Source organism: Sprattus sprattus (assembly GCF_963457725.1).
Source record: "Sprattus sprattus genome assembly, chromosome: 7".
Classification (NCBI taxonomy): Eukaryota; Metazoa; Chordata; class Actinopteri; order Clupeiformes; family Clupeidae; genus Sprattus; species Sprattus sprattus.
In genome coordinates this window covers 22,307,431-22,331,832 of record NC_137926.1, presented here as the reverse complement: position 1 = coordinate 22,331,832, position 24,402 = coordinate 22,307,431, and the positions used below count along the sequence as shown (strand labels likewise).

At 39.5% G+C, this 24,402-nt stretch overlaps 3 protein-coding genes across 3 annotated transcripts; all 3 read left to right on the top strand.

Annotated features, from left to right (window-relative positions):
- Positions 1 to 289: 289 nt before the first annotated feature.
- tsnaxip1 (translin-associated factor X interacting protein 1) lies at positions 290 to 5,914 on the top strand (the record flags this gene model as incomplete). Its single annotated transcript, XM_080841714.1, has 16 exons — positions 290 to 345; positions 575 to 671; positions 988 to 1,073; positions 1,203 to 1,323; positions 1,448 to 1,541; positions 1,690 to 1,886; positions 2,386 to 2,521; positions 2,796 to 2,965; positions 3,631 to 3,790; positions 3,933 to 4,054; positions 4,231 to 4,359; positions 4,525 to 4,683; positions 4,783 to 4,892; positions 5,204 to 5,327; positions 5,449 to 5,555; positions 5,704 to 5,914. The coding sequence occupies 16 exons, from the start codon at positions 290 to 292 to the stop codon at positions 5,912 to 5,914; spliced, it is 2,079 nt and encodes a 692-aa protein (XP_080697840.1).
- Positions 5,915 to 6,279: 365 nt separating this feature from the next.
- LOC308367641 (THAP domain-containing protein 11-like) lies at positions 6,280 to 7,294 on the top strand. The gene has a single exon (XM_080841613.1). It carries the CDS (start codon positions 6,348 to 6,350, stop codon positions 7,149 to 7,151), a length of 804 nt encoding a protein of 267 aa, XP_080697739.1. The 5' UTR covers positions 6,280 to 6,347; the 3' UTR covers positions 7,152 to 7,294.
- Positions 7,295 to 9,392: 2,098 nt separating this feature from the next.
- On the top strand, positions 9,393 to 23,480 carry nutf2 (nuclear transport factor 2). Its single transcript, XM_080842423.1, has 5 exons — positions 9,393 to 9,455; positions 11,092 to 11,213; positions 12,501 to 12,572; positions 12,685 to 12,783; positions 22,765 to 23,480. Exons 2-5 carry the CDS (start codon positions 11,115 to 11,117, stop codon positions 22,876 to 22,878), a joined length of 384 nt encoding a protein of 127 aa, XP_080698549.1. The 5' UTR covers positions 9,393 to 9,455; positions 11,092 to 11,114; the 3' UTR covers positions 22,879 to 23,480.
- The last annotated feature ends 922 nt before the right edge of the window (positions 23,481 to 24,402 follow it).

The following is a 24,402-nucleotide window of genomic DNA, read 5'->3' as shown; positions in this document are numbered from 1 at the left end:
GAGCGCAGTCGAATATCTGTCAGAATGCTTCAAACTATAGCCTACCCTCAAGTGTAAACAAACTAACAACAAATCTACAGGCAAGATTCTGGTCTGCAAGGTCCTTCATGGGTCCTAAATTGCCATGGAAACCACGGGTATACAACATTGTGCGTGATGTTGATTTGTTGCCATCAGAGGCTGTCTATCTAGAAATTCTCTTTTACTATCTGTTGCTTGACAGAAATCGCGGCAGTGAATCCTAACTCTAAAGGTTATGAAAGTTGCGTGGTAGCTAGCGTTTTTCCAGATGTCGATTCCAGTGGAAACAAGATTACCACCTTTAACCTTGTCAAAAAGGCAAAGGTGAAGGCACTATCTTTTTTTCTCTATGGTCACCTGCCTATCACACATATAGCTGAGATAGCTGTCGCTAGCCCTCTAATGCTGGGTAAAGCTAGTATTGTGTTACATTGCCAGCAATAGCAGTCGTATTGGTCCTCAGATTACCTGGTAATCAGCAAATTATCGCTGTGTAGACATTACATTAGCGAACCTTACAACGTCAGCTAAATTCTCACTGCATTTCTTACAGATCTCCAGCAATGCATTCACGTGATTGTGGAAAGGGTGGTGTGCCAGTACAGCTGAGCAATGTCCCAGGATGCCTGTCTGTATTTAGCAAGCTGCGAGTAAGTGGTAGTGTGCGTTCATAGATAGTGGTATCATAGATAGTGGTATCATAACACTGGAAAACAGTAAACTTTCGACTTACAATGGGAAGAGCTGGTTCAAATTTTGTGCCGTTAGAGCTCCAGAGTTAATGTAATAGTGGCACAAAGTTTTGGCAAAACCAATATTTGCTTGTCCAAAACATTATAAATGGATAAACTGTTAACATTTTCAATTTTGTGGTGTAGCAATTGGACATTGTAAAATGGTTTATTATAGAAACATAAATTAAACTGATATTTGTGCATTAGTTTACCTTTTCCATCTGGATTACAGGGTGGCTGTACCAATGGCTTCCTGTCCACCTGGCCAGCACATGCGACTTCACAAACTGTTCATCAAAGATGCAGAAGAGATAAGGGGTATCTTATATTTCTGTTTAAAAGCTTTTTTCTAGTGTAGGGAGTGAGTAATCAAGTGAATACATATTAAAAATGTTGTCTAGGAAGTCAAGTAGTTATTGGAACGTTAAACGAAAATCGCTTTGGCAGTGATGAGTTCAGTGGATCTGTGGGGAAACCACGATTTCTAATGCAGTTGGAAGGTTACTTGAAGAGAGAGCTGCAAGCATTGGATTTGCAACAGCCAAAAGTCCAGGAGCGCAAACTTCAGGTTAAAAAAATACACACTCATGTTACTATCTAAACATTTTCAGATTTGCTGAAGACCATTTCAGAACTACAGCAAAATTCACATACCTCTACATTTTGAATATCTCTTTTGTTTCACTATCAAGACGTATCGGGAAGTGTTTGACTGTTTCATTGAGGACTTCAAAACATACAAGCCATTGTTAACAGCCATAAAAAATGAATATGAAGTCACCCTAGGTATGTAGGACTGTTGCAGTTATTGTTGTACAATATCTTTAGAATAGAAAGACATTCCTGGTTGATTCAGCCATGGTCACCATTATAAATAGGTTGTTGGGGGTGCTACCCTTGCTGGTTTGTAACTGTATCACACTACTTGGCTTAGCATACATGCAAGACCAGATCCGCGAGCTTGACCCCTTGAGAACTCAGCTGGTTCTGGTGTCAGAGCAGTGCGACAGGCGCATCCTGGCCCTGAGGGAGGAGGAGAGGACTGAGATGAAAACCCTGAAAGACGACAAGCAACGTCTGCAGAGGGTCATTGAGGACATGAGAGAGAAACAGCGTGCTCTGGGGGCCCAGGTACATAGATAGGTTATTGGACTAGCAGCAGCAGCAGCCTTATAGCAACCATGCTGATGCAAATACAGTACGGCTGCCAGTACACACACTCAAAGTTTTTCTTTTTTTTATATTTTTTTATATATATATATCATTTGATCATCTGTCCTTTGATTTTGGATTGTTGTGTTTTCTTTACCACAGGCTATTTATCTTTGGGTCTGTGCCAGAAAAACATGTTATTGCAGAACTGTTGGTATTACAGAGACAAAAGGCATGTTAACGGTGTTAAAGTAGATGTGTGTGCATGAAAGGGCTTTATGTAGCCTCCTTGTCTTCACTTTGGAATGCAGAGAGACTAACTATAGGATTATGTTTTATTACATGACTTTGTGCAAGCTAGTTTGCAGTCAAATTAGTGTTGACATTTTGTCATTGGGTTAAATAAAATCCCAATACGTCTATGATATGATCCTTTCATCTTCTATCTCATACTTTTTTCCTCTCTCCACCAATCCAGGTGTGTCGCCTACAAGAGGATCTGGCTGCCCAGTATCTGTCATACAGGGACGAGCATGATGCCCGCAAACTGCTTATAGCCAACATCAGCAGTATGAGTTATGCCCCAGAGGAGGAACAAGTTGATGGCATTGAGGGTGGGAGCCATTTATATTACATAAAACAAATGCTTATACACTTATGTGAATAAGGAGGAGACAGACCCAGTTAAAATGTGCTGTTCTGTCGCCATCACCACATTCTGAATGTAGTCATCTGACTCCTTTGATGAATACATTCACTCATTAGTACTGAATCCAATAGTTCTGAATTACATTTAATTTAATGGCTGTTATAAATGACAACTCATGTCATGAAATCATGAAACATGAAAAGAAACAGGAGTTTTCTTTTCTTTCTTTGTTACTGCAGTAGTAGAGTCTGAAGATCCAGTAAAGGTGAAATTATCACTCAACGTATGCAGAGAGGATTTGACCAAAGCCCAGGTGGAGCTGAACCGCTTACATGCTGAATATGGAGATGTTGTTCCACGCCGAGACTGGGAAAGTCTGGATCGCTCACATCAGGAGAACATTCAAAAGGTGCCATCACTTACAGCTGCGGAAAAAATTAAGAGACCACTTCAAAATGATCAGTTTTTCTGGTTTTACTATTGGGATGTGTTAAAGTAAATTGAACATTTTTGTTTTATTCTTTAAACTACTGACAACATTTCTACCAAATTAAAAATATTGTCATTTTGAGCATTTATTTGCAGAAAAATGACAATTGGTCAAAATAGATTTTTTTTTCCCGTTCCACCAAATATTGATTTCTGAACTCTTCTTAAGTTAAAACATTAGTATTGCGTTGTTTAAAAATGAATATGAACTTGTTTTCTTTGCATTATTCGAGATCTGAGAACACTGCATTTTTTGTGCTATTTTGACCAAGTATAATTTTTCTGCAAATAAATGCTCTAAATGACGATATTTTTATTTTAAATTTGGTAGAAATGTTGTCAGTAGTTTAATAAAAGAACAAAAATGTTCAATTTACTTTAACACTTTCCAATAAATAGTAAAACCAGAAAAACTGATAATTTTGAAGTGGTCTCTTAATTTTTTCCGCGGCTGTATATTCCATTGCCCATCAACACTTATTTTTCACCACATAATGTTTAGTGATATTTTTTCCATCACAAAATCTTAAATAGATTAATTACGGAGTAAATAGTGCTTATCAAATATTTCCCCCCTATCTTTAGCTGGAGACCCTGCAAATAGACTTTGGTCAAATGAAAACAGAATATGACACACTCCTGGAGGTGCATAAACAGGTTTTATTGGAAAGAGACAGTCTCCAGGCAGAACTTGGGGTTTTCCAAGGGGCATCCACTCCAAGGCCTGACTGGGAATGCTGTGCAGGTACTCAGGAGCATGAAAGACATTTCCATCATTGTATTTGAAACTTAAGCATGAACTGCCTGCCTTACTTCATTTTGGGCCTGAGAACCCTTTGAGCATTCCATTTTATATAAGTGGGAATGAGGCTGTACTGTCATTTCAGATATACTTGGGGGAAGCAAATGCTGGACAGAACTCTTTGAGGGCCAGTCTAGCCAGCAGCGACTGATGATTTTACTAGAGAATCTTGCAGAGCAGACCTCTAAAGAGTTTTTTGATGGACAGGTAAGGTTACTTTCATGATAATACATTGACCAGTGATATAAGGTCCAGACACCCCGAAATCTTTTATGTGAATCCAACCACAGTGCCACAGCTAGCTGGCCCAGGAAGGCTTAGTGGCTTATAGATGCATACAGTTCTTAACATCTTAACCAAATTCTTACTAATTTGTCACCAAGGGAACTGGAAGTGATGTACCTGTTTTCCTGCGCTATGAGGGTCAGTTGAAGAACATCAGACTGAAGAAAGCTGATGTTGTGAGGATCATTAAAGAGGTCATGAAGGAGAAACAGGCTGCAGATGAGGAGGTATTTTGATTTCCTTTCAGTTTTTAATTACATTTATTAACAAGTATTAATATAATTATATTCCACTTCTGTTGTTCCAAACCATTTTACATTCTGCAGCTCCATAATAAAATAAACCAAATAGAATATGGTTGACAGAACATCATTCATATCCTAACCTTGCAGCAAGGTATGCGCAGTGATCTTCCAGAGTTTCTGCATAAGTATTTGGAGAGACAGCATGGGGATCATGCTGGGGAGTGGGCATATAGCTTGATGGAGACCATTCATCATCATCAAACGGACGAACTCATCAGTCTCTTCAAAGACATTCTCTCAGGAAAGGTACTCTGAATATCCGTTTTTGTTGTGTGAAAATGCCTTTCACTGTAAAACTGGATGCAAAGTGGTTGTTGAAACACTGCCCTGCCCTGTGGCTTACAGGTAGATGAGAGACTGTACCATGAGCAAATTCACCTGGTAACTCATGTACTGAGGATACTGATTCAAAGTGACACGGCAGAGAGTGGGACACTCACTGTTTCTGAATTTAGGTGAGAGAGGTTTATCAACAGAAGCACAGATTCTAGATAAGCAAATATGCGTAGTTTTTTAATTGATAGAGTATACAAAACCTAAGTTCATGTATTATTTTCTATTAACCTATATTATCAAATCAGACTATTATCATATGTATTCACTTTATTATAAATAGAAATTATATGTATTATTCAACCAGCCAATTGCCTTGGAACCATCAGTCAATGGATCTTCTAAAATCAAGAACAAAATGTTTAACGAAACAATAATAGCTTACTGGTCTCACTATTAATATGTTTGTCCTCAAATTTGCACTGATATCAAGTGAATCCTTGAAGAAGGCTTTCCCCCTAAAGAATGAACACGACCTGGACGACCTGATGAATACTGCTCAAGCAGAACTTGAAAACAATGGAGGGAGCCTAGCTTATCAGAAATTGTTTATTGAGGTAACCTGTGCAACATAGCCAGTCCTTACAAATAACTTTATTTTGTAATATACACTGTACACAATCTGACAGTCTTTAGTTGTTCATTGTTCACAGATCTCCTGTTATATTTTCTCTTCAGGATTCAGATGGGAAAAACAGGGGCTTTCTGAATCTGGTGAAGAAGCAGGCCATAGCTGAGAGACACCACTACATTAACCAGCTAAGGACACGACTGAAAGGGAAACGGTATACACACACACTCACACTCACATACACAAACAGATACACATGCACACACACAGAATGCAAACATATTCCTGTTGTTTATTCCTGCATGGATGTGAACAGTATGTTTGCATGTAATGAAATGTTGCATTTTTTGTGTTTAAAACAGAGAGGTGGATGTGGCAGAATTGAGGACCGCTTTCAAAACTATTGATCCGTCAAGTGACTCTGAGGCACTAGATGAGAACTTGTGCTTTGCGTTTCTGGCGCAAACAGAGAGCCTAAACCAAGCAGTGCCTGTTGACATTGAAGTTGCCCTGCAGCGCCTCTTAGCGGCCGGTGTGAGCAGAGCGTGTCCTCCACCTTCACACCTAAATTAATTCGTCAGAACCTTCTCTTTAATGCTCAACTAATGCTGAAATGTTAGTAAAAGCTTAGTTAAAACTGTCACCTCTTCAGTAATCTTAAAATGTTACATTTACAAAAAAAAACACGGGGGTTTCTAATAGCAGTTTCACACAATATAAAGAGAAAATAAAATATTTTACGATTATGAATAGTATTATTATTTAGGTACTCTTGTTGTAAATGATGAACATTTTAACTAAACAAATGAAAAACAATCGTGCCCTAAATTTCGATTTCGAACAACGGTTAGAAATCTAAACAGGAAGTCGTAAGCATTGTGGGACGTGTAGTTCCGCTCTGAGACTGCTTGGCGTGTTAAGAAGCGCGACGGTGAGAAGAAAAACAAATTGAAGCCGAACTTCGCAAAAAAATAACCTTGAACATCGTTGAAAGTATTAAATAAGCATGCCTGGATTTACGTGCTGCGTGCCTGGCTGTTACAACAACTCCCAACGTGACCGTGATCTCCGCTTTTACACATTTCCAAAGGATACCACACAGAGAGAGATTTGGCTAAAGAACATCTCCAGGAGCGGGGTTAAAGGGTGCTTTAGTACCTTCCAGCCCACCACGGGCCATCGAGTGTGTAGTGAACACTTTGCTGGTGGTAGAAAAACGTACACAATTCGAATCCCAACTATATTTCCACTTCGGGGCGTGAATGAGAAAAGGAGCCGAAGAGGAAGGGGCAGAGGTAGGAAAACACCCGGTTTGCCCTCGGTCACCAGTCTCGGCTCTACACCTGCAGACGGTGTAACGCGATTTACCAGTACAGAAGAGCAGGATGGGCAAAATGGGCATGATACGAAACCGGTGGACCTTACCGTGCAGACCGACGAAAGTTGTGTAACTACAATGGTATCCTGCTCAGCTACGGTGTCTGACGACATGAACCTTCAGTTGGTAGAAACTGCACTAAGTGCTGCCAAAGGCGCATCGATTCGCAACACATTTGACGTGGGCACGGTGAGCGCCTTGGACCACGCATATTCTCTACCCTGTGGTGCAACTTCTACTGACCTGTTGCGAAAGCTGAATGAGCAGCGGGACATCATCGCTCTGATGGAAGTAAAAATGAAGGAGCTGAAAAACACCCTTCATCATTTAAAAGTCTCCGAGGCCAAGCTAATGGAAGAGATCAGAGAGAGGGATGGATTGCTGTCCAAATGCTTCGCTCAGAAACCCTACGAGATTGACGTTCTCCTATAACAAATTTTCAACAAACTCTTGCGTATTGATATTGTTATTTTGATATGATTTAATGGCATATTTTCTTCTTCAGAAAAGGCTTTGCTGTACATTAAGGTAGACTGTTTTGCTGCAGATTTTTGAATATATCAGATCACAGCTTTCGCCACCAAACGAACTGAAACTAACAGAACTAATTGGTATTGTTTGTTATGTGTCTGTGCAAATCTCCTTAGACTTAATAAGTAGTCCATTTTATATTTGGCTTTTGAGTGTACTTTGTGTGACTAGAATACAAGAACATATTGACATTAGTCAAAACTTCCTTCAGGGATGAACCAAGACTGTTTTGCAGTTTGATATGGCTTTCAAGGGTGTTTGAAAGCATGGATTTATCATTCCACTTGGAAATGACTCAAGGCATTTGCTTGAAATGTTTGGCCACCAGTTTGTCATTTCCCTCTTTTCCTAAAAAGAAATAAATTGCATCCCATCTTACAAATTTGGGGTTGAATGCAAGTGACAGCATGTTGAAGCCACAGGCTTCCTATTACTTAAGAACTTGATATGAGACTACATAGGGACATGTATATTTTAGATTGTATGCATTTGTCTGAACAGGAGGTGTAATAGATGAGAATTAATCAAAATTCATCAATAGACATAATTCAACAGATTCTGAGTTGCTGTGCTTAATTAGATACTACACATTAAAAAACAAATTGTTCTTGCCTGATCCGGGTTTGTGCTTCAGATATATTTATTCTGTTAGATAAACAGACATATTTTTCTTTATCTAATTCTTTAGGCTATACATTACACATTTTGGCCTATTGACACAACATGTGTGATTCTATAAAGCAGCTCTTAATTAGCCTAACACCGCTAAACCCATTTTTTCCTGCATTATATGTTATCTGGAACTGTTAAGTTGGGCCAGGACCATAACGTATGATTGTGACCAGATCAGCAGTAGCTCATGTGAATACTGAGATAACAGCAATGCAAAGCTTATTTGTAAATCTTAACAAACCCTGTAAGGAGATGATGCATACCATCACTTTGCTTTAACAGAATAATAAATGACCACTGGTAGTCTCACCTGCTTGCCTAGTTAGGCCTATACAAATATTTTTTTGTATATAAACTGTATCTACATTTCCACCTTTTCACAGTAAAACAGATGACTTAGTCTTTCTTTAGTCTTCCTGGCTTTGAAGATTACTTAGGACTGTAAATAAATAGTAAACCTCTTTAATATAAAATTTAAGGTTCATCTTCTGTATCCATTCAAACTGTGGTTGAATATTGAGTAGACACATGTGACGCAGCTGGAGATTGAATGTCTGAAGGAGTACAGGACTATGAAAGGTTTGACATTGTGAAAAAACACTGTGAACAATTTTTATGTTTGAATGACTTGCATACCATCATCAGTATTCTATCAAGTTGATGTGGTGATGTTTGTTCACTTGGATCATCATTACAAAATAAATCTTTGGACATTTGGAATAGGCTAATGGAAGTAAAGTCATAAATATGCGACAGCTCGTGCATTTGTGCGGTAATATTTAATTTCGGAGGACAAGCAGGACTTAACTTGAAACAGAAAGGAATCTCATTACACCAACCACTTGGACACAGAGTTGGTTATATAATAGGCCCATTGGTTTTCTAAACTTTAAGATACCATCAAATAAGCAGTTACTCAAATTAAGTTTAGATTGATGCGGGATTGTAGGCTACTTTCAAAGTACCAGATTGTCAGTGAACGCTAACGAAAATCTGACATTTCTAACCTATTTCCCCTTTAGTGGTCCAAACTGACCAAAAGGGCCTAACAGGCTTTATACTTCATATGGTTAATCTATTGAAGGATTCGGGAAGTGGTGTCTGGTGTAAAGACGCTCAAAATATAGGCCTAGTTGATGTTTTAATGAGATCAACAAAGTAGCCAAGAAACGTTTCCTATGTAAGCTATCAGCATGGATCTCAACATAAATTCAAACTTTTCATAAGCGCAAACTGACCTTCAAGATGTGTAACGTTTACCGTGGTAGGTAATCCTACATTGGTATCAGATCAAGTTTGCACCACTTGCACACATTTTGTATCTTCCATTGGGATACCTTCCAAAACCTGCAGCTTCTTTTCTTTTCCCGCTTGATCGCAAGTTCTGGGCAGAAAGACTCCATTTCCCAGTATCTGTGTCGTGTAGTTTTATTGTTCTGAGCATGCTCTGAACGCAGGAGGCGGCTCAACCTTACGGCCGCGCTCTGGATCGCCATAACTGGGAACCGGTGAAACGGTTTAGGGCTCACAGAGGTAGGTAATTCACTGCTAGTTGTAACCTTAAGGGCTAAATTGGAGCGGTTTGTTTTCTTTCGGGGTCCTTACGTGCTGTGTTTAACAGACCACCATTACAGCCAAGGGATAATGCATAAATGTGCCTTTTTTTGACAGGCGGCAGTCCGGCAGAAATGCTTGGACACGCCTATGTTGTACGAGGGGACGTATGGGCCCCGTTACTGAACCTGATGCAGTCCGATATACAGACTGTCCGTACATGGCGGAGTATTTTTAGAATGGAACTAAAGCACGTGCTATTCAGTGGTTCTTGTTCTCATATTGTATTTATAAAAAATAATAACATGTGACCTTCTCCATCTTAAGTCTTTATTTCAGTTAAATGATCGGGTTAAAACATTCATTTCTCAAGAGTTTAAGCCCGTCACTTTCACACAGAATTTAAGTAGCTAGCTAGCTCTGTTGCTAGTTAGCTGTAGTGGCCAATGTGAATATTCGCCCGCATGTAATGCAAAGACAATGTTAGATATTTTGGCTATGTCTGGCTCTTGAAAGATATCAGTGTGGCTGAAATGGTCCTTGCGCCCAGTTGCTACAAGCTGAACAGTTTGTATCTATATAGCCAGTTCCTTCACTATCTGAGTTTAGCTAACGTTCATGGCAAGCTAACTAGCTAGCAATCAATACAGCCAACAAATAAGAGCGGCCTGCACGTAAGTCAAGCTAGATAGCTCTAGCAAGTGCAGTTAGTAATGCCTTGTGGTTGTCCCTGTATGTTACTTAGAAGACAGACTGTTCTAGTACAGTAAAAGTATGTTCGAACAGGGTTGCAAAACAGTCATGAGCCCATCATGATTTCCTTGCTGACCAAATCCACTTACGCTTGTGTTGGCGTTAGTTAGCTAATTCGAATGTGTTAGCTAAACTAAGTTAGCAGACTGGACGACTGAATCGGGACGTTAGGTTAAATCATTCGCAAATGCAGTTGCAATTCATCTGATGTGTTGTGATAATCCGGCTTGATGGCCAGATTTAAGTTTCTATGAAGCTTTATGTAATGACTCCCTTTCATAGCGTTCATCCAGATATGTCTGAGGAAAGTTCTGGTGTGTATCAGTTTAACTGAGTGCTCAGCGGAGTCGCAGGAGACACACATGACCTGGTCACGGTTCAAATACTTAAAAGTTGGTTAACGTTACTTAACATTTGGATGAAAACAACATACAATGCCACCGTTTTATTGTAGTAATGGCCAAGTATGTCTGCCCAAATAACCATGTGTGGAGGTGGGAATGACACCTTTCAAATTTGCTAACCCAATTACGTTTATAAAACAGATTAATTATTATTAACTCTTAAAAAGCGGCCTTTTCCCGCGGTATTTATAAGAATATTCAAACCGAGGCATTAGGGTGTGGCAAGTGTAAAGCAAGATGAAATGACATTCCACAGTTGCTGACACTGTACCATGAATGGAAATCAAGTTGGGCAAATAGGTGTGTTGAACACTGCCACAGAGATGGGTGGTGGGTAATAATTGTATGTCTTTTTTTTTGTTTACTTCATAAAATGAGTGAGAATTAACTGCTGCACATGCTGATGTACTGCATCTGCATGTTAAGTGCTTGCTCATGTATTCTCTCTTGCCTGTCAGTGCCTGTTTGTGGGTGAATCAGAATGGGAGACAAGCCAATTTGGGAACAAATAGGATCCAGCTTTGTCCAGCACTACTATCAGCTATTTGACACAGACAGGACCCAGCTCGGAGCAATATATGTGAGTTTGGATATTTATTTCTGAGTGTTGTGTTTCAGAAGATACCTTTCCCTTTGTGTACTTAAAACATTTTACTGATTCATTTTTCACTCAACAGCTTTCTGTGCCATTTTCTTCTCCTTTCATCCATTTTGTCCACATAATCATTGAGGGAGACGCACAATTGTCTTCCTAAATAAAAAACTAGTTTTCAGTAATGTCTTGTAATACCAACAAGATTAACTAATAATGCTCACACAAGTGTTTGTTTTAGGCCCTGTCCACACGACAAAGATATAAACTGAAAAACTCTGCTGTGTTTTGGACTAGCGTCCACACGACTACGACGTGCCACAGCATACTTTTGAAAAGAAGTGCCAGAGTGGTAAACGCAAATCTTACATTGCCATGTGTACAGATGAAACCTGAGATTTTTGACACAGCCCCACTTTATCCAATCTCGTTTCATTCTCTGTGAAGCTTCAGTCTAGGCTCCGCCCACCAAAGCCTTCACCACATCTTCAGTGGGGAAATTCGACCACGTTTTGCTGATGTTGAAGAGTAAACTGTTTATAGGATGTATCTCGTGTCGTTGTACCATTGCTTTGATAATCTTGTTTAGTTGTAGGATATAACTTGCAGCATAGGCCACGTAAGTAATGTGATTTTTTAAATGGCCGAGGTGGCAACAGCTTTGTCACTCGTTTTTGCGTTTAAAATTGGAAAAACGTTGTTTTCAAAACATTCCGTTGTTGTGTGGACAGGGCCATAGTTAAAAATGTCTCAGTAGGTCTTGTTTCAGCAGTCAAACTCAAAATTTTCCTTGGTTTATGTCTTTCAGAACATACCCCTAGATGCCCTTTAAAGTAACAAACCAGTTTTGACAAGCGTTCAACTGAGGAACTTTTTTGGCCTGCAGGGTCCCTTATCCAGGGATGAACAGTGACCACACTGGTGTCCATCTCCTTTGCGTCACACACAAAATGCTAACAGCACTTTTTTTTATTGTAGCAGCAAAACATGGGGAGCTATCTCTTTAGAAACAAAGCAGTACAAAGCATAATCTACTGGCATTCAGCACATCTCTGCCTGCTTGCCTTTCTGTGTGACTCTTGCGCTCCCCACCTAAAGATGGATTTTATTCATTGTGACTTAAAGCTGCAATAGGCCTTTCCACAGTTACCATCCCAGATAGCAGGTACTGAGTGGTTGTTGTCATCTTGACCATCACATGCCCTCAAAGCTAATATGGCTATTTGTGCTGCAATTGGCTCATCCAGCATTCCTGTTGTTGCTTATCTTTTGTAGATTGATGCATCATGCCTTACGTGGGAGGGACAGCAATTCCAAGGGAAAGCAGCAATTGTCGAGAAGCTCTCTGTAAGTCTGTCAAAATCATGGCATGCTGTTTTAAATTCCTTGCTATGTAAATTAGATCTTGAGAATACTTTGTTAACAGTCGACATTCATTTTTGTTTGTTTGTTTTTGCAGAGTTTGCCTTTCCAAAAAATCGCTCACAGCATAACTGCACAAGACCACCAACCCACTCCTGACAGCTGTATAATGGCTATGGTAGTAGGACAACTAAAAGTGAGTGGCATCTGTGTGTTTGTATGTATAGATGAAACAGTTACTGACACCTTTCTAGGTTTTGCATCCAGGGTTCTTCGAACAACCAGTTGACAGAGCTGATGCTAACATGAAATAGGGTTCACAACCCATGACACATTTGAAAGGTTTTTATTTCAGATGTTTGTCAGCCCCTAAAATGAAAATTAAATTACATTGTCATCTGTATTATGACAATTGAATTGTTGTGGATTGTGAATATTGACCAACTCATTCGGTCTTGCGGGGCCAGACATGTCTTTGTCACTACGTGATTAGCGTTCATAGTATGGGGACAACTCATTGAAATTATTGACTAGAAGCTGATTGAAAACAAACGCTAATATGGCTACCAGCTTAAGCACCCCTAATTTCTGCATTCTTCTGTACTTTAAGCCAGAATTTATGAATTTTACAATATGGTTGTCTCGAGACATATTTATGCATGTTTTGTGCAAATTACTGTACAGGAGATAAACATTTCAAACAGACATACAGTTACAAGGCAACAAGACTGCACAGGGTCTTTTGACAATGTTTTTATATATTTCTTATCCTTAACATAGATTTTGCTAATCACCTATTATAATTCACATTCAGATATGACAGAAAGTATGTGTCAAATTGCCAGTAGGCAAATGTATATCAATTTTTCTTGTAACACTGCATGCCCTTAGGTTTTGAAATTATTAAGAGTGCATGCGTCCCTTGGGCAAGGCGGTATGGGCCTGTGACCTCAATATATTATTAGGGCTGGGCAACTATTAAAATGTACGATTAATCTCATCATTTCCCTGATTAATTGCGATTAATCGCATTTCTGATAATTCTGCAAAATCCGATAATTAATCCAAAAGTAGTGTACAGCGCACTTTTATTTTAAATGTTCTGCCATATGAACGAAAATGCCATAACGTTTGTTGTGCAAACACTTTTAACATCAGGTAAATAAAATATTCAGTGTAAATCTCAATTTAAACAATGTTATCAAAGCAAATACAAAATTGAAGCTTATTGCCACTGCCAGGACATGAATGGTATCCTGTTCGTTATGAAAAAGAAGAAAAACTGGCCACAAAATCCTGACTGCAAATGCAACACAAGAGGAAAGGAGAACTCTCTCCTCGGGAGACATTCGTGTAGCAACAAACTTTCTCCAGAGCTTATGTACAAGTTACGGAGTGATTCTCTAGCAGCTGAGAGCGTGGCAGGACATGCGAATCATTGTTCATCTTGAGGCAAACAGACGTTCAGTAGTTACTTCGGAGATGACTACATCCACCAAAAAGCCATCAGCAGACGTAAAGGAAAGGGAATTTTTAACCCCGAAGTTAAAAACATGTAATCTGCTTCGGCATAGGAGCATTTTACTCCCCTGCAATCTCTACGTTCAGAGACAGACAGCAGGAAAGGTTAACAAACGGAATGAAATAGCTACACATTACACACGTTATGCTTTAATTAAACTCACGTTTTATGAGACACCAACAGAGGCTCAACAGACAAGTCTTACCATTGAAGATCTTTTGGCACGCAGACGTTCGTTCTGAAAACTATCTACATACAACCAGCGAGGTTTATCCACGTTGTTGTGGAGCGCGAGAGTTGCATCAATCATATTTCATAAAAACTTCACACTTCTTACATGGGACATATCCACCAGCCTATTGCAATCTGCATTGTCTACTTAGCAGAAATATCTCCATACAGTAGATTTCCCTTCGTTTAGTATCATTTTAAACTTTCCAGATGACTGTAGTGCCCCCGCTCGTCAAGTGAAACGTGTCCAGAAACAAGGCTCCTTTGTCTGGATAGCCAGAGCTAGCATAACTGGCATTCAAATCCAATGGTAATGCTACCTAGCTAGGTATGCTAAGTGTCGGTATCCATCGTTAACTCGTTAATCGTTAACCATCATGTCACTGGCTTTATTTTGGGAATGGCATGTTAGTAGTACATTTAGTAGTACATTTAATATCAGTACACTTGATTCATTACTGGTGATGTGTTACTTATGTTACTTATTAGCAGCCAGCTACCTAGCCACTTTGTGTTCCAACTTCCAATGTGTTTTCAGTTAGTGTTAGCGGCAGGTAGGGCTGCCACTAACGACTATTTTTCTATCAATTAATCTATAGACTATTTTATCGATTAGTCGATTCATCTAAACGATTCATTTCCCTCCCAAATAAAAAATAAATAAAAAATTCACCATTTTAGCTCAGTTCATTCATTTTATTTTTACATAATGCAGCCCAAAACAAAATGTAAACAAAGGCTGACATATTAAAGTGCAAAACTGCAAGTTTAAACTAGCAACTCCCAACATGATAAAAAAAGAGGACTTGTTATACGTCAGCAGCGCAACTCCAAAATAAAGGTTATTTCTATTAAACCCCTAAAAAAAGTAAAAGTGGCGTGCAACATGTTTAAAGTGTAAGTGTGTCCAGCTCAAAATGTAACTTAAATATTAACATGTCAGTTAGAGATGTGTATGCAGCACAAAACAAAATGTAAACAAAAGCTGACATATTAAAGTGCAAAACTATGGAGAAGAACAATAGCAATCCGAGATTTCTGACCTCCAGCAAGGGTTGACGTTGATAGTAAAGCAAGATCTATCTCTCGGGGCGAATGATACACATTGTAGTATGGGTGAGGATTTTGGTTCGTGAAAAATCCCTATGATGTTATTTGTAAAAACAAGGAATGATGTTTAGACTAATACACGATCATTCTCTCAATGTCCCAATACGATATTGATCCTAACATGTCCGAGACTAACTAAACGTATGTGATACGTTGTCACTGTACGTGATTCCTGAAATTTTAATGAGGATGTCCCAGGACCAATATCCACCTCTTGTGAAAATTTCAGAAAGATCCGCCCAGTAGTTTCTGAGAAATCTTGTCCACAGTCAGACAAACAGACGAACAAATACATTAATTAATTAACGGACCCGATCGCATAACCTCCTTGCTGGAGGTAATTAGGTGTGATGTACGAGTATCAAAACAGAGGTAACCAACAGGGAACAGCGCTCAAGACATCCAGGAACATGAACGTGTATGGTAAACCATCCTGTATGCGATGATGCGGTGCTCATGTTTTCAGCAAAAGAGGCTTTATAGCAAGGTTTAGTAATAACGGAGAATACGTTCACAAGTTTCGGTTTCACGTTCAGCCGTAAGAAAACAGAAACTATGGTCTTCAATGGAAATGCTGATTACACACTATCAGGTCAAGCTTGAAGAGTCATATATTGTGAACAGTACAGAGCTTAACTATCTTGGCACCATGCTATCATCTAATGAACTCAAGAAGCTCATCGAACATTGCATTGCCTCCGCTGTTGCAAAGTTTGGAGCACTGAGAAAGGTGCTTAGAGACCACCGCTGCCGCTATGATTTTTCAGAAACTGAAGCGTTGACTGAACGCGACCAATGACTGGTGCTAAAAAAGACTGACGTCAGGCACGCAGCAATTACGTAGTGATACGGAAGACGCACATTCGTCACACTGAACTGAAGCGTTTTAGAAATTGAAAAGGTCAATTAATTAAAAAAAAAGATGCATCGACTTAAATTATTGATGCCGACGCATTTTTACCGTTGACTTCGTCGATCACATCGACTAATCGCGGCAGCCCTAGCGGCAAGCTAAATACAGTCAGGTGACGGTGCCTGTTAGCATGACCCATGATGTGAAACTTATTTGTTTCCCTTTTCAGAATTGGCAAAAACAACCTGACTGATATTATCAAACACAAAATCTTTGTAATTGTATCTTTATTCTTATTGTCTAGTGTATTGGATTCATTTTGATTTCCATTTCGCAGTACTGGTTTATACCTTGGATTATGGGATTGTAACATTTTATCCTGTGTATTAATGCATGCTATTCAATATCTTTTGTAATAAAAGCATTTCCATTTTAGTACCTTCTAATTCTGATTCAAGTCCTAATGAAAATAACACTACATAATTAACAACACTAAAATTATTGAGTCTTTAGGTCATATGCACACGAAGTCTAGGGCCTCCAGGATTTACTTTTCACACCAATGGAATCTTTTAATTTCGTAAATACGGAGGCTGGCAACGAGAGATTTGCGTAAAAACAGAGCCACCAGATTGTGTTGAACGGGCTGTAGTACATGCCTCACGCCTGTGGGTGGCGCTTTACACAACTGAAAAAAACGTGAAAAACCTAGAAGAAGAGTCTAAAAAGCACGAGGATAAACACATTACACAAGACATTCAAGCTCCAATTAACAACATTACATTATGATGGTTAATAAAATCAGTGGTTAGACTAAAGGATATGCGAAAATGAATTATTTTTTCTATTGATAATAAAGAGTTTGGAACAGTACAACATGACATGTCTGTCATCCCATTTCCCATGATGCTTTGCTCCGTCCATCTTACATACATTTATGAATAAAAAAGCAAATTAAATCGCTGGCCAATTTATATTTGTGGTCATGAAAGTTATGTTACGTCTGAATAAGAAGAATTAGATAAAGATAGGAGGCTAATCAAAGATCAGAAGACTGGGTTAATGTTAGTGAATTCGAGGCCCACCACGAGTGAGATTTTGAGGGAGAACAAGTTGTATATATAGTGGTTGGAGATCGCGAAAAGATCACATGGGGCAATGACGTCATCAGGTTGCGTGAAACCGTGCAGACGAACACCAGCCCCCGTACCGATTCAAATCTACTCACTTTCTACCCCAGACTTCAATCGTTGCGGAAACCGTGTGCGGATAGAGAGTGTTCGTCTTGATGATAGGGCTATTGGTATTATGAACAGATCGGATGCAAACAAACTAGACTTCGTGTGCACGACGCTTCAGTGACACCTATAGGGGTAAGGGCTACAGATACCAGATGTCAGTGTGACATCTGTAGAGGAGGGCTAATCTCACTGAGATGCAAATGATCACAACTGTCTTCCCTTTGTCCAAGGTGAGGTGGCAATTTGGAAAAATTAGAGGTCCTTTTTCTCAGCAAAGGCTTTTCTGAGGGGTATACATTCAAATGATCACAACTTAGACAAATATTATCAGATCTACATGAGTGAGACATCATTGGATAGCTTTAAACCCACACTTTCAGAATATGTGAATATCTCAAATCTCAAAATGTCTCTGGGGAGACTTGTGGCTGGTTTAGCCATGCCTGGTCACATATCATTTAAAACAGGCAATTTCGGAGGTAACAGCATTTTACTTTCATCAGAAAGGAGCCTAACCAGTCTATATTCAGTACCAAATGTCCCTGTTAGAGCGAAAAACCAGAAAACACTTTCAGTGCAGTTTGTCAATTCCTAGAACTTGACACTGTTATTTTAAATGTACTACCATATGAACTAAAGAGTCATAACATTTGTTGTGCAAACACTTATCAGTATTTTATATAGTAGCAATTACTGCTACAGAATTATAACTTGTGTAAACTAAACATGTAATAATTCAAATCATTGTATTATATAAGTAATATTCCTATTATAAAAGTATACATGTATCTCGTGTTGCCATTCTGTATGCTGAGTATATTGATTATATACTGATTTAACAGAAGTTACATAAATACCTGGTGCATGTGTGTATTTATTGCACCTATCTGTTCTGTTTAATGTTGTTTTAATTTGAAAACCCAAGGTTATAATTTATGTATTAGTATGCAGTGTCAAAACTGCATCTCTGATGTTTATAACAAACCAAACCGTTTAAAAAATGGTTGAAAATTGAGCAAGATATGGTTATTTAAAATGTTCATGTACCTGACTGTGGCAAGATGGCCGCCATTTGCAGACGTTCGACTCCATAGACATACGTTCTGTCGATGCCGGATGGTAGTCATCTAGCGCAGGGGTTTTCAAAGTGGGTGCCGTGACGCATGCTCAGGGGTGCCGCGGAATGGCCCAAGGCTTGATCATTTAATGACATTAAAAAAAACATAATATCAATTTAAAAATTAATTGTATTGTTAGTATATCAATTAAAATTGGATTTGCAGCACAAACAACAATAGGCTACAGTTTACAGTTGATTCAGGGCGTAACGTCAACAGTTCTTTCGTTGACTTCGTTCGTTATTCCGTATTGACAGCAGGTGGAGGAGTGCAGGTAGGCGCAAAGGATACGTTTTTAAAGAGAGTACATCCACAGAATCAGACATCGGATTCAAATTCAGCAAAGAGAAACGATAACGACTCGTACCTCCAGTATGGGTTCACTTGGTGTGGCGCGGTAACTTGCCCCACACCAGTATGCTTGCCTGGTCTGCAAGGAGACGCTGGCTAATGCAGCTGTCAAGCTAAGAAGGCACCGGATGCCTAAAAGAGCCCGGGTGACGTAATGTTGACTCTTGAGTGACAGTTTCTAAGTCAACGTTAGCATTACGTAACCCGGTCACCGCGTACCCCGGCCGCTTATTAGCTTTAAGTCTCAAGAGTCGTTCGAAAGCCATCAGCTACTTTTTAGTCGCTTAATATTGTTCCTAAACGGACACTACGCATCTGGACACTTTTTAGCTATCAGTCAGAGAGTCTCAAGAGTTGTTCGAAAGCCATCAGATACTTTTTAGCCGCTTAATATTGGCTGCCGGTCTTTTGTAAGTAAGCACTCATCAACAGGTTTCGCCGCTAGCATCTTTATTGCTAATAGCAATTCCTCCTTTTCTGCGACAATATTAAGCGACTAAAAAGTAGCTGATGGCTTTCGAACAACTCTTGAGACTCTCTGACTGATAGCCAAAAAGTGTCGGGTAGATAGTGTCCGTTTAGGCACAATATTAAGCGACTAAAAAGTTTTAGCTACACCTGCCTGATGGTATTCTGTAAGTTAGCAATGTCCGCTAGCATATCAAAGCTAGCAATACCCCGTTGTTCTTTAGTAAAATGTTGTGTAAACAATGTCCTGTTTTGTTCCAATGTAATTGTGGGTGCCGTCAGATATGTCTAAAAATCACAAAACATTAAGGAGTTTCTTAATTTAAGCACAACAACAGATGAATAGCTTCAAGCTAACAAGATAGCTCGTTACACTAGCACGAGCTAGCTAGCTGATGGAATGTGCTTACTTTGATACATACATTTGATTTATAGCCTATAAACTAGCGAATCAACAACTTTCCTACCAAAGTCAAACATCAAGGACATGGTTGTTTTGGTTGGTTTATTGTAGGTCAAATACAAGCAAGCCGGTCTCAGGTAGCGAAGTTCAATGCAATATGCTCTGAAGTAAATCGCGTTATGAGCGATAAAGAGCCTGGGTGACGTATTGGCGTTGGCATAGCAACTGTCACTCAAGAGTCGTTCGAAAGTCAACATTACATCACCCGGGCTCTTTTAGGCATCCGGTGCCTTTTTAGCTTGACACAGCCATGGTGCCCAGGTTGCCAAGGCACCTGGAGACCAAGCACCCGACACACCAGAACAGACATTGAATATTGCAAAAAACTTAAAACACAGAATACCACACAGAGCGAACGTATGCTTTCTATCGTGCGTTTGTCTGAGAAGGCACAAAAGGCTATTTTTTTTAGTTGCCGAGTTACTTGCTAAATTTAAAAATCCACACACTGAGCAGAATCGTTCATATTACCAGCCTGCAAAAAAATGGGGAAGGTAAGTCTAGGGCCAGAAGCCGCAAAATAAATAGAAAAATTCCCCCTCTCTGATGATAACACGATCAAACGTCGCATTGATTATAAGACGGAGGACATGGAATCTGTACTGAATGAACTACGGCTAAGGGGGGAATATGCGCTTCAAATAGACGAGTCCACTGATGGTGATGACCTCCGTGTTGCACTGTTCACAATCCCTCCTCGCATTAACAAACTCTGCAGTCAGAGACAGTCACATGTGTCCCATTAAGTTGATAAGTTGTCTGTGGAGACGAGTATAACTATATTTTTGTGAACTTTATATTGAAGGTTTGTCCCTGATATGTTTTGTTACTGACAGCTAATTTCTTGATTATTACCAATACGTATTTTGGCTGTGATATAGTTGTGACAGGGACAGACGTTGTCTGTTCATATTCTGTTAACTATTTATTCAAAAGTTCTATTAAATTAGTTGAATTAAAGAGAGTGGTTCATTTGAATATAACAAAAATTAGATAAACCTCACCTTCTCAATGTAATGCCTATAATAAAAGCAGTTATAGCCTATTCAACATATCACAAGGTTAAATCAAATGGCATAAAGTACAAATATGATACAAGGGAGGTTGAGAGAAAAAAGTTTAAAAATAAAAATAAAAAAAATAGGGGTGCCTTGGATGGAGAGAGATATGTTTAGGGGTGCCGTTTGCCAGAAAAGTTTGGGAACCACTGATCTAGTGGATGGTAGTCGCGCATGCGCAGTGCGCACTACCCGATCACGCTCTACCCGATGGTAGTCGCGCACATGGCGCATGCGTCACTTTGCGACACTGTCGTCTGCTGTCGGCATTGAAGCCGCGCATGCGTCACAACGACATATCCATTTTCAATCATGGAAGAAAGCGACTCAATTGTGAAAGAAAACGACGAAAGCCAGTTTTATCAAAACATGACCATTTATTTAAGCAGATAGCCTTCTTTAGTGTCCTTAGCATGGTGGTGTACGGCATGAGGTGGAATGACAAGCGCATTTGTTTACGTTTCAAATCCACCAAGCTTTATGATGTTAAGCTCCATGTTTATTGAATTATTAGTTAAACAGTGTATTCATTACTACTAACAGTAATACAAAATAGCCCCATATGTTGACTAAAGCCTTATGCTGTTAACTGTTTACAACACAATTAAATATAACATTTAATGTACCCGTATTATGCATTAAGACCAGCCCCATATGTTGACGTTGAGCCTTATGCTGTTAACCGTGTATGAGCATGCGCGTATTGGATAGTTTGCTCTTGAACCTTCTGCCGTAAACCGTTTGTGTTTGAGCATGCGTGATGTATGGGACTACCATCCGGTAGACGACGAGACTGATATATATATCTATGGTTTATCGCGGCAGAGTTTAACAAAATAAAAGCCTTTGAGCAAAATAATAAAACCTGCGTTAATGCGCGATAAAATAATTGTCGGCATTAAATAATTGATGAATTAACGCTATAGGCTAGGTGCACGAAAATGCTCAGTGTGGGCTGTTTGTTTCCTGTTTAGCCAGGTGTATCTGAACCTGCCGCTATTCTGAATGTAATTAGCGTCTACACAGACCTGGTTGGGTGTTGCACCTAGTGAATCAGCGTTACGATAAAGAAGGACGTGTAGTAGACACTAATTACATTCAGAATAGTGGCAGGTTCAGATCTACTACAGATCTACTGTCTACTACACGTCTTTCTTTATCGTAACGCTGATTCACTAGGTGCAACACCCAACCAGGTCCGTGTAGACGCTAATTACATTCAGAATAGCGGCAGGTTCAGATACACCTGGCTAAACAGGAAACAAACGGCCCACACTGAGTATTTCGTGCACCTAGCCTATAATAACGCGTTAACTTGCCCAGCCCTATACATTATAATATATAATAGTCAAGGAGGGTCATGTTTGTTGCATCTTTCAAAAAACAGAACATTAAGCTCTGACCAGAAGACTTGCCCATCATTCACCCTCCATGAGCTGGAAGTCTTTCATTTATTTGGGAGAATAAACATGTGTGTCAGTTTTGGGAAATCAGTCTCAAATAAGTACCAACACTTTGGTAGTCAGTATGTTTATGACTTGAGGATGTTGTTATAGGACTCAGTGTTTGTTATGGTGGCAATAACCTTGTGAATGATCTTAATGTATCTTCAGCTTGAACTTGGGTCCTTTAATATCAAACAAGGTTCAAGTTACTAGAGGTGAAATATGGTTCTCGAGTTACATGGTTTGTGTATTTGTTGCTCTTGGAGTGTAAACCCATTTCCAACTCTTAAGTTAACCTTGTAACTGTTCACTTTCAGGCAGATGATGACCCCATCATGGGATTTCATCAGAGCTTCATACTGAAGAACATTAATGAAGCCTGGGTGTGCACCAATGACATGTTCCGCTTGGCGATACACAATTTTGGCTAAAAGCACCACAGCCTGGCAGGAGGCATGAGGGGGGAAGGTGGAGGATGGGGTGCCCACCCCAGTGAGGCCTAAACCTTTGTTCGGTCTGCCCGTCATTCATCACTCTGAAAAAAGAAATCAGCACCGGATTGCAGTCAGTCACAGAAAAACATGCCGGCACATGTCTTTGCAACAGATAAGAGATGTGTTCCTTTGCTGAAAGCCCACCGTTTCATCAAAGTGACCCTTGCCCTATGCCTACCTGCATGAAGTTGCGGAGCTTAAACATCAGTGGACCGCTGGACAAGGGGATGGGGGAAGGACATATTAACCCAGCACTTGCTGTTTGATCATATTTTAGTTGTTAATTTGACTTTTAAACAATACTTATCTGTTTTGCTTTAGTTCACTGTGTTTTCAGTTTGCTTTAGAACAGATTATTCTTGTCTAACTTTTTTCTGTGTAATGTCAGGTTGCTCTAGTTATCCAAAGACAAGTTGAAATGGTCATCACCCAAACCCTATTTGCTCAGACCAGTGTGCTTCCCATTTCTCGCTCACTGCTCTCTGTGACTGCAGCCATGATATATACAATAAAACCTTGTTTTTTTCTTAACAATGTAATCTTGTTCCTCCACCTGTCCTTTGCTCATATTTTCTTTTTTTCCTGTTTTGCGCTTTCCTGGTATTTTTTATTCGCTGCTTTTTTTTATTTACATTTTTTTTTCCCGCAACTGAAGTTTCAATTTTGTTCTAGCAAAGAACAGAGAAGCATATCAGTATTTCGATGATAACAGATTAAAATAACGACTTGAGGCCTATGTTCGTTCATATGGGAAGAGCGGGTTTCAGATGTTGCTGACTTTGCGGTATGCTTCTACTTATTTGGACTGTGGATTGAGCAGAGCTGGAATGATGTTTTTCTCCATCACGTGTAGGAGCAGACAGTTTGGGTCCCATCAAACTGACTGCCCATTACTACAGAATTTTCCATTGACAAGGAAAATCCTGTTATAAGTATGCATCTAACCTATGTGTTGGCAGTGTCAGGGGTCTATTGAATTAACCAATTGCACTGATGGCTCACTTAGATTTAGTAGACCATGTCAAGGCAGGTCTTTTAATTCAGACTGCAAGAAGGTGTAATGCTGAAGTTTGTGGTGGGTGTACTAAAATGCAGAATTTCATAAAGCATGTCATTTACATCTGGCTGTTGTATCAGTCTTGGGTGGATGGTGATCCCATGGTCTCTTCTGTGCAAATGAGCTGGTAAGAACAGAACCCAAGATCTGATAGATTGCAGCATGCCAGTGAAAGTTGGCAGAAGCTTGTGCTCAATAAAGTATTGTAAGAATGTCATTACGTTTATTAGGTTTTTGCTTTTAATAGTGATTTGTCTATTTGTGTGTGGCTGACATTTTATAAGTGTAATTTTTTTCTGACTACTTCAATATGAAATTGAGTGGTTTGGGGGATCTGCATGTACGTTATATGACGGTCAGCATTTTGCGTTCTCTACTTCTGGCTATGAAGACAAAGTTTGATG